The sequence below is a fragment of the Symsagittifera roscoffensis genome, chromosome 7 (genome assembly GCF_963678635.1).
Source record: "Symsagittifera roscoffensis chromosome 7, txSymRosc1.1, whole genome shotgun sequence".
In the NCBI taxonomy this organism is placed as follows: Eukaryota; Metazoa; Xenacoelomorpha; order Acoela; family Convolutidae; genus Symsagittifera; species Symsagittifera roscoffensis.
In genome coordinates, this window is record NC_087068.1 from 52,504,153 (window position 1) to 52,515,167 (window position 11,015).

At 36.7% G+C, this 11,015-nt stretch overlaps 1 protein-coding gene across 1 annotated transcript; it reads right to left on the bottom strand.

The window, feature by feature from the left end:
* Positions 1–3,741: 3,741 nt before the first annotated feature.
* Positions 3,742–7,436, bottom strand: LOC134851406 (RNA-binding protein MEX3B-like). Its single transcript, XM_063867473.1, has 3 exons — positions 7,076–7,436; positions 6,658–6,872; positions 3,742–6,424 (listed from the first exon to the last, which is right to left on the bottom strand). The coding sequence occupies exons 1-3, from the start codon at positions 7,326–7,328 to the stop codon at positions 5,291–5,293; spliced, it is 1,602 nt and encodes a 533-aa protein (XP_063723543.1). The 5' UTR covers positions 7,329–7,436; the 3' UTR covers positions 3,742–5,290.
* Positions 7,437–11,015: the final 3,579 nt, after the last annotated feature.

Genomic DNA, 11,015 nt, shown 5'->3' on the forward strand with positions numbered 1-11,015 from the left:
GAAGTAATCATACTATGGTATCATTTAGTTTTTGAAAGGATATTAGAAAATGAACAAAAATTTCAAATTTCTTCATTTATATCATTGGAAGATCACTACACTAAATTTTCATTACGCAATTTGAGAAAAGTAGCTGGAAACAAAACGCTTAGTGTGTCTACGATAGTCGAGATTCTTCTTTAGAGATGAGTCGGAACTTTGTTTTAGGTTTTGAGATGGGAAGGATCGTTTTCCTCTTAGAATGATCTTTTTCGTCTAACACTAACCCTAGTCCTTCACTTTTTTGCTCGTCTCAGTAAATCTAACGGATTACTAAAAACAGCGAGGTTATTGAAGCATCAACTTCTTTCTGATATCTTCTAAATGTGTCTGACTAAAAAAACTAGTCAATGTTTACAATAAAAAAGATTGGTTTACTAATAGAATTAGATTGCTAAGTAAGAAATACTTGAAACCCAAATAAGAAACGGAAAGCAAAAATTTAAATGAAACTCAGAACAGGTTGCAGTTAACAAAAAATGAATATGAGGAAAAACAGAAGCAGCTTAAAAGTTGAGCCGGAAAACTTATACCTGAAAAACGTCCAATATATTTTTACTAAGTCAAAATATGTTCCTATCAATCACAATTTCAAATTTGTTTTTTTTTTCAAATATTTATGATTAGTTAGTTACCTTTATACGATTTATGATTATTTAAAAAAAATGTTTACTTTATTTTTATAGGGAAATTACAAAACCAATTGAACCGATTTCAATTTACAAAAAAAAACGTTCAAGCTGACTCGTTGTCGAAGAGACTGGAAATGCGCAAATGGATTACTAGTAGAAAATTATAAAGCTTTATTGAGCAAAAGCAAATAAAACAAGACTGCTCGTATCAGGGCGAAGCCCTGAATATTCCGACTGCCTTTTAAAGTCTATGGAGAAGTAATAACATGAAAAAAACTGAAAAAATTAAATGTAATAAAATAAAAAGTTTTTTTTTTAATTTGAGATTTTTTTTTGTGAAACCAGCCCAAGCGCCATATCTAGATCGCGCGTTAATTGTCCCAAATTGGCAATCAATAAAACCCCATAACGTTAAGAAAAAAGATCACAGGTGAAATATTTTTCAAGTTAAAGCTCAAGATAACAATAACTTTTGATTGATACAAAAAATTGTCAAAAATGGCTAGCTAAAAAGTCGAAATTTGTCTGAAAAAAGTCTACACCGAGCACAAACATTCCGTTACTTTCGTTACGAAAGTCGAAACAACAAGAAGGTCTTCTATGCTTGCTGCCATTGACCAAATTTCAAGAAAAAGACTTCAACTTAGCCTTTGAAGCGGTCTAGAGCGGAAACAAAAGCAATGAGCTTCGACACAAAAAACTTGTCTTCCTCAAAAACAAACAGAATAGTCAAAATAGAGGAAAAAACTATTTTGGCAGATTTCAAAAGTATCTAGCAACATTCATAGAGCCAGATAACCCACGACAGTCTTTTCCAACTATTTTACTCACAATACATAGACTAAGAAAAGAAAAACAAAACTTCAAGTTTTGAAAGCATTTCTTAAATAACAGGTTTGCTTACACTTTTGCGGATTTCGCTTTACAAATCAAAAAAAAATTTAAGTAATTAGTCAGATGATTACTATCAGTTTTCCTAGGGTGTTACATCAAGAGCAAATGTGCTCGTCGTAGTGTTTTTGTGTGGCATTCATTGTAAAGATTTTAAACACGATTGTTTAAATGTATATCGTTATTTGCCATACTAAAAACCTATTTCGTTTTTCACAGTTGATTGTAAACAGAAAACAAAACTTAACATGGATAGCTGGTTGCTGTGCAAGTTGCACAGAGTGTTCCGACGACTTCCATAAAAAATGTATTAAAAAATTCCCATTTATTTCTGAATTTACTTGCAAATGTTAGACTAGTTTGATGCAAAAAAAAATCAGAAAAGTTACTCCTGAAAATCTTCCCGGAAATTTCTTCTAGTTTTTGTTCTGCAGAACAGTTGTTTAGCTTTTCAAAATTTTTTCACAGCCAAAATGTCCTAAAATAAATTTTAAAATTTAGTCTCCTTGAGTAAAAAAGGGTTTTTTACTGCTTAAACAAAAAAAATCCGTCTAAGACCTCTTAGCTTTACTTTCCCTAAATTGGACTAAAACTCCACAAGTTTAGATATATTTTCTTGAAAATGCAGTCAACTATTGAATTTTTTCAAAAACTTGTTCAAATCACAATTGTTCGAATCAACTTTGATCTATAAGGTTTAATAAATGTGGTACCTAATTTCGCGTGGACAATTTTAAATTTTTCAACGGTCGAAAAAAAACTGCGAGAAAAATAAACGATCGACGGCTGGTGAACTAGCCGACAGTTGTTTTAAGAGTTGAGACTGAAACAGATTCAGGGCAACCTATTGCAGAAAAATTTGACAATTACGCATTTAGATACAACGCATTCAAAAAACGCTGTGAAAAACTGTCTATAAACTGTGCGAAAATTTCTGTGATTTTTTAAACTTCATTTTTCACATTTTTAATTTCATTATGAAACAATTTTTAGGCTTCAATTAATGACTCTGCATATTGTTTCCCAACTAGCTTGAGAATTCCTAACGATATTTCACGAATCAGTCCAGAGTGAAGAAACTTATTACATTTTAAATACATTTGAGAAAAGTCTACATGTTGAAAAACCAGTAAGATGAAAAAATCTTAAAAAAAATTTTTGAAAAAAAAAAATGGAAAAAGTTTCAATAAAAAAAGTTGAAAAAACAACAACAATCAGTTTTATTTTTTTCCCAGTTCTTTTACCGAGTGGCCATTGAATCGGAAAAAAAACAAAATGTAAAGTTTTGTTTTGGGAAAAAATCTAAAATCATTTCAGAAGCAGTCGAAAAAGACAACCACCAGTAATAATTAAGCTTTTAGTTTCACCGCTCGAACACTTAGCCGACGTCAATGCAAAAAGTGGGTGGACGTCAATGCAAAAATCAATTATTGAATGTTCTATGCAACTTGGAATTGCCAAATTACACTTAGCGCGAAACAGTTTAAAAGCTTTCGACGCAGCTGCTGATGCAGGTGAGCTTTCCACAATCCATCTTTTCGATTGAAATAAAAAACTTGACTTTTCCGAAGGCCGTAATTTTTCGTGCGAAAAAATTGTTGTAGCTGCTAATACAGGGGAGCTTCAAGAAACATTCTGTTTCCAACTCAAAATTTCAGATTCGGGAGAGTACTTGAGAAAAGTCAAGAAGTGTGATAAAAATCAGTCACAGTTTTGTCTTCCCCGAGGATCATAAATTTTCGTGTGGAAAAAAATTGAGCGTAGCCGCTCATGCAGGGGACCTTTCGATTTATAAAAAAAAATTCCAAAGCGTCCAAAAATCCGATCCCATACACTTTCATAATACATGTTCTTATCAAAGAGGAACTTTCGTTAAAGACCCTCATGCCTTACTGCAGTCATTGCCGAAGTCGCAACATTCTGAATAAATTGCACATCAAGCGGCTATCTTAGCCGAAATGTCAGTTTCAAAATATCTCAATTTTAATCTTTACGACGGGACTTCAGACCTAAAAGCTTTTCGACAAGTCACCCTCCTAAAATTGTCTAGACCACGTATTCAAATGAGCGCTTTTTTTTCCTTTAAATTGTTTTGCAGATGTTTTATGTGCATTCAGCATATTTTGACGACCTTATTTATATCTTTTTACATGTCCACCTGTAATTCGCTAAAAAAAAGTTGATTTGAAAAATGTATTGAAAACGTTAAGTGACATTTGAATACATACGCATAAACATTTCGATAAACCTTTATGGCAACACATAGTCCTTCCAAATTAGAAACTTTAAAGTGGCAAAGGTGAAAAGCGAATCCTTACAACTGCATTAACTGCTCATCTTGTGGAAATGAATAACAACTCTTTGAAGGAAAGAAAACAAAAACTAAACGCGACAAAATAATAGGCTGTAAAATATTGACTATAACTGAGATCAGTTCTGAATTCAGCGCACTAGCGAAGACGAGTCATACAAAAACATAAGTTTCCAGCACTACTAAAATGTGAGCACTGAAACATTATGCGGTCTTTTTTGACTAAGAAAAATTAAAGAAAGTTTTCAGATTGCCTTTTTCATCAGCTCTGAAACTAGAGCCTAGCAAGGATTGATATGATTTCGGTGCTCACAAATTTTGTCACAGTATAATCCAGGAAATATGCTTTTTTTTTGCATCGCCGAGAATAGAATCTACTGAATTTTTCAATTTAACAAGGATTAATAACATTTCCATAAATATATGTCTATGAAAAGAAAACTAATACATTTGATATATAACTCTGAGAATAATTGATAGCTGAGAAGGAAAATTGTAAGATCATCAAATAATATCATTTTGAGGATAAAATAAAAGTTATGATGCTAGGCTATTAAGCAATATGTTAAACGAACGCAAAGAGGTAGCAAAAGAAAAAATGAACACCTTAGTAAAAGCAGAGCCCTTTAAATTTAAATTTATTTCACTTTAATCAGTGCTGTCAAAATTGCAGGATTCAATACAGGATATCTTCGCTCGAATCAGAGAACAGAAAGTGATAAACTAAAACAGATAATAATTTGCTCTAAATTAAAATAATTTGCACAAAATACACATTTTGACATTTAAAATTGAACGTTAGCACTGGTAATATAGACTATTTGGTGACACCGAAATATGTTACGTGCAGCTTCTCAATAAAAATAAGTTGCAATGCCTGGCGAGATTTCCATTTTCTCCTGATGAAACACACTGATCTCCAAAATTCAGTTTTGTATCCCTTTCATTAAAAATATTTTCAAGAGAAAATCGAACATCCAATAGTTTAACATAGTGGCTATGTATGAAAATAAAGAACTCTATGATAAAATCTATGTAAAAACCATAACATTTATCTTATTACTCTCGTTAAGTAAAAAAAAACTGCACCACCGATTAGGCTTTATAATACCGCTGTTTCCACTCCGCTGAGAACATTTATAATGAAACTAAATACAAACAAACTCACCCACAATTCACGGACGTCAAAACATCTATGATCTATCAAATTAGTATTTTACAAATTTTGTTAGTAATTTCGTACAAAGTTGTAGTAAAATAAGTTGTTCAGCTAGCTATATACAAACATGACAACAAACAACTTAAGATGTCCAAGGACTGTTCAATGATCTCCATGATAACCATCTAGTCAACGAAGATTAGTTCTGGTGAATGATCGTTCATGCTTGCACGCGTAAATACTCCTCTTCTGCGCAATTTACTGCAGAATTCGAAGCGCATGGTCAGCGGGCTGATGACAAACAGGGCAATAGGAGTTATTAGATTGCACGAGTGAGCTTACACAGTCGTAGCAGAACAGATTGTGACCACAAGGTACAAGCGCAGCTGAGATTCCGTTAGTTTTACATATCACACAATTTTTGATCGCCTCGTCGGGTACTCCTAGCACCGGCATTAGAGGTACTGGCAAACGAGCAGCGGCACCGTCCATACCACGATTAGCATTATTCACACCATTTAGCACATAAGTCCCGATTGGGTTTGCAATGGACGAAGTCATCGGTACAAAATGAGGATCGACCACTGAGCCACCAGCGGTCATAGCAGGTGCCCATTGCTGGGCGTGCAACGCAACTGAACTAGATGCAGATTCGTGCACATTTGGCAGCTGATTGTCTGAAGCTTTTCTGGCAGCTGCTGCGACTTCATTAGCAACGTTAGCGACCTCCGAACTATTGACGGAGACCGGGTAACTAGACGACCGCACAAGAGGCGAGGCTTCGAAGCTGAATGATGAGTAAGCACTTGATGACCCAGAAGATGATGGGTCGTTGGACACGCAACCCGTTTGCATGATATCGCTACAAACTGAAGAGTTCATGGGAAGCACAGATTTCAGATTGCCACCAAACCCATGATTCCACATGGCATATTGGTCATTCAAGCCATGTGCACTGGCCGATTCCGGTTGACCGTGGTCACCACTTAAGGCATCCAGGCTATTTCGTTTTTTGTCGTGTTTTACAATCGGAGATCGGCCGTTTGGTCCACCAGAGAAAATTTCTTCAAGAAATTCATTTATCTCTTCTGGCATGACAGATTCTTTGGCATAACTGACACATCTCTCCCCGTTCCAAGTATTAGCAACAGAGACAGCTGGAGCAATCGCTTTCTTTTCTGAGTCAATAAAAGTCCCAGTTCTTGCAGCAATATAATTAGAAATTTCTATACGAGCCTGCTCGACACTTTCAGGAAGTCCAGTTATTTCAAACACCGGATCTCGCTCTCTGCTGGGAGTAACTATATAAGTCTGAGTTTTGAGCTGAATTTGCTTGATGGTTTGACCTTTGGGTCCCACTACAAGTCCAACAACTCGATAAGGAACTCGGATCTAAAATTGAATACATTACACCTATATACCTTTGCGGAGAGCCAATTAGTTTATAAGAGGAAAAAGTCTCATGCTGTAACTTGAGGATACTTTATTTATCTGTTACCAAGAAACTATTGCAAAGTAATATAATTAAGAAATTAGATGTTTTAAATTCATAGTAGGCATGGCTCTACCGTTAAAAATATCATATCAGGTGGATTAAAGATATGAAACAAGTAAGCTAGGCTTACTGTTTTAGTTATCTGCCCCGGCTGAATTGGTGGTGGCGCGACTCCTTTTCTTTGCGCTCGGATGTTGGAGAAATGTTCCGACGCTTGCAAAATCTCGGACTTAGCCATATCGACATCCTCGCGTCTTCCAGTGATAATGAACACCGGTTCGTCTCCTCTTCCGGGAGTTTTGATGTAGGTGTTTGTTTTATTCCTGAGTGCTTTGATTTTGCAGCCTTAACATAGAAAGCCATTTCGAAGAAATTTTTGCTAAAAAGTAAATTTCAAACGTTTTCGCAACTATGTGCATCGTCAGGATTTTTACAATAAACTACTCTAAATGACGATAAAACATCAATTTAAAAATGTTATTTACAACAGCCATTTCAACTTAATCATTTTACTGATGACTCATCATATTAAAATTTTGAAAACTCACCTTGTTTACCAACAATTTCAGCTACATGTTCAGACGACGGCACGGGGATGTTTTCGGTAATATTTGCACTAACTCGGCGTCTTTCTATCTGTATTTGATCATTGTCTTCTGATATACTTGGGTGCGCATCCTTTTCAAACAACGTAGAATTCAATCCAATCATCGATAAATTTTCCAGCACAAGCTGCAGGGCCTCACGATCCTGCATTCCATGGTCTAAGGAAGATTTTGTGGGCATAGTCTCACACCCCATCTAATGGATTCGTTCTGAAAGGAAGGGAAAAGGCGGGGTAAAATTTTAGGTTTTTTAGCAGGGGATAAGCAGGCGAACGAGGTGTTGTTGCTCCTTATAAGTTGAGTCATTCACATTTCAGAAAATTGATGTCATTCCAAAACTAAAGATACAGTTCACTTGAAAACTGGCTATTCTGGGCAAAAATGAACAGTTTGAAGCAAAGACTGGTGTTGTTTTGAAAGAATTGAATTTGAAAAATTAAAAGATTTCATTACGAATAAAAACTTCAAATCGAATTTTGATATTGCCAAAATTGCAGAAAACGAAAAAAAAACACTCAAGAGAAAAAATCGTTGAAACATCTGAACAGAAACAGGAGTAAACGAGAATCTGATGTGATTTCATAACAAGACATTCTACTAAAAATTCAATCCGAAACCAACCACTAAAAATATTGAACGTTCATGGACCAGATCATTTCAACCTCTATATAACGATATCATTATAATGCTACCCTCTTCACATACAACAAAAGCATATCGACTATAGTCATATGAGATAAGGAAACTTGCTAATCTACTAGAGGTCCTCATCTTATGTTTCATTTTACCTAAATAAAATTAGGGTTGTCTTTACTGCCTGAACCAGATTTAAGTAAGTTCGAAGTTTTCGAATAAATGTCTTATTTTCTACATTCTTGAGCCATGCAAAGACTCTCTTCTTTGATCAGCTCAAATCAGATACAGCTCGATCGGCTTGACCAAAAACAGGTAACTCTCCTCACAGAAAGCCATAGTATCAAATTTTAAAGTTTTTCGATTATCAAAAGGAACAGTTTTGACTGCCGATTGAATATCTCCAATTGTATAAGTGTATTTCATGCTGTTTATTCCCATTAATGTCTGTTAAAAAAATAAATAGAATATACGGATAGCCGATTTGTGTGCAAGTGGCACAGAGTTTACCGACCATTATCATGAAAAACTACAAAAAAATTGAACCGTTCGTAACTTTTTTCAAAATGTGTTTGTTGTTTGTGTAGTACGAAGCGGGTATCACTGCGAGTGCCCGTGCAACAGCTAAATAGGCAGTAAAAAAAACACTTTTTTTTGAAAGTTAAAAGTTGTAATATTCCCCCGGAAGTACATATCGACGGAAAATAAAGCTAGGTTCTAAAACGATTGGCTAGCGTCTAAACACAGCTATACATGCTTCTCACCGTCTCTGTCAAAGCCAGTTCTTTTGTTGGTCTTTCTAACATCGGGTCGACAAAAACGTTACTGTTTCCGGCTTCGATCAGAACGCTCTAATTATTTTAATTATAGGCCAAATTAGTGAGCTCATGGCTGCGTCTCAGTATCCCCAGGTAACTCCTAAAAACAGCGCTACTACTTTTTCATTATATTACTATTGTTTTCATTCAGTAGATGAAATTATCATCTCCATCGAAGATGGATCAACCCTTTCCCTTAACTCCTAGCTCCTCATGATCTGAAAATGAATTTAGATGTTAATTGATTTCAACTCAGGACATCTCCAGAAAGCTGAAAAGTTGTAACATTCGTCTACTGCAGTCACACATGAGGCTTAAGAAAAATAGGCCCTATAACCATTGGCTCAAGAGTCAGGGACACTATCTCTTGTGTTTTTGTACCTCAAATCAGTCGGAGCCAATTCGGTTCGCTTGTGACATGAGACTACGACCCGTTACAGCTTAAAGGCTACTACTAAAATATCCCCCACTCTAGAATTAATAACGTCCCCATACTCAGGTCTCTAGATACCCAAAATACATGAACGCCGTTAAAAACCGGGTTGGAACAATCCGTTAAGTTACTTTTTATTAGACAGTGGAACTTTGATCCATTTCAGATGGATCAACCTAAAACTCGCCTTACCTCAACATAACGATCATAAAACACACTCTAGAAATTTAAATTAGGACTCACATTGTAGCACTCTCAAGAACCAGGAAGTAAATAAGTCGGTAAGCAACTCAAGAATCAATAAAGTAACTAAGATGAGTTTAATGTCCGTCAGTTTTAACAACAAAACAAGTTTTTTACTCTAGACTGTGAGTTCTCGTGAACCATTGGGACACTCTAGCTGTCCACCTTTCCAACGAAGGTTCACTCTGGTCCAGTTAATAATAGTACTCCAGTCACAACAATCCAGTTCGTGGGAATGCGCTCGTCTCTGTTTCAGATGGGACAGCTCTACTCTCGATTATTATTGCTACTGAAATTGCGAATAGCAATTTCCCACTGATTTTTCTAGCAACTTTCCCGCGATTGTCACTCGATCGTTCTGACTTCTCTTTTCTGATTTTCAGTTATCGCGAGAAAATCGTGCATGACAGGTTCCATTCGAAATTTTGAAAAATTAAATTTCACTCCAAAATTAAGTGCTTTTTGCTTCTCTCAAGGTCAAACTTCCAAATATGACCGACTGGCACATACTCCCCGGACTCGAGATCGATGTCCTCATTGCGTGCTGTCTTCTGCCAGTGAGTCCCAGAAAACCGAGTGTTACTCAAGATACAGTGCCAGTGGTCATTTACAGAAGTTTGCAGCAGACTTAAGCTTATCTACACCCCAAAATTCACAGCCATGTAAAATTTTCACACTATCGCTAAACAGCAATCAAAATCTGCACACACCTGCACCCTTGAATTCTTGCTTTCCAAGCCAATCATTTAAAATTTCTTTTGTCCTATTCAATTAGGAAATTGTCATGCAGCATTTTGATTTATATAATAAATATAGTATATTAATAACAATATTTGCTTTGTTAAAACTTCTTTTTCGTGAATCCAAGTTTCACCCGGATCCACGCTCAAGCCCCCTTTCCCCTCTCAAGACTCAAGATCCATACGAACCACCCACTCATCTCGTACTCTTCGCCTTGGAGGTACTACACCCTGAAGTACTAGATACGGCAAACTGTCTCAACAGTTCCTCTTCATCATCGGAGCTAATCACAATCTCCTCCCAAGCCTTCAGCTGCTCGTAGGAACGCATCCATTCTCTTTGCTCTTGCAACCTCTTTGCTTGGTTGGGTAGTGCCTTCACCCTGGATTCCCGGTTCAAACAAAAGGAGTTGTGCAGGCTCAAGCTCACGTTCTTCGCCAGGTCCTCCTCTAGTATCGATTCCCTCGCCTTGGTATTGTCTCTAGACATTTTACCCACTCTCTTCCATCCTGTCGTGATTGCATTACGATGGGTTAACAGGGGTCTCTTGAAAGCTTCCGGCCCAATCTCGGCCTGGAACTGTCGATACTCCTTTTGATGTTTTCTCATGTGATCTTTCGTTGTCATGTACAACCAGGACGTCAGCGTCGCCCGAAACCATGGGAAGTACCTCAAACGGCTCCAGACATGTCTGACTTCCGTTGGTATGGCGAATACCTTGCACGCAGTCTCAAACAACTCGAGTCTCCTACTGTAGTCTATCGCGTATATTGACTCTGCCGTTGGCGTCCCCGCTTCCCGATACTTCGTTATATTCTCTTCTATCCATCTCAGAGCCAAGATCGTACTCACTACCAAGATCGTCACCTTTTGTCGGTGATCCGGTAGTCCGATCGACCGGATTTCTTCCATATCCCACACCAGGCAAAGGTTCTTGTGATCTGGATACCACACCGTTTGCGCTAAACAGTGGCATGGGCATTCTCCATGGGTGATTTCAATGCTCCTGAGGTTA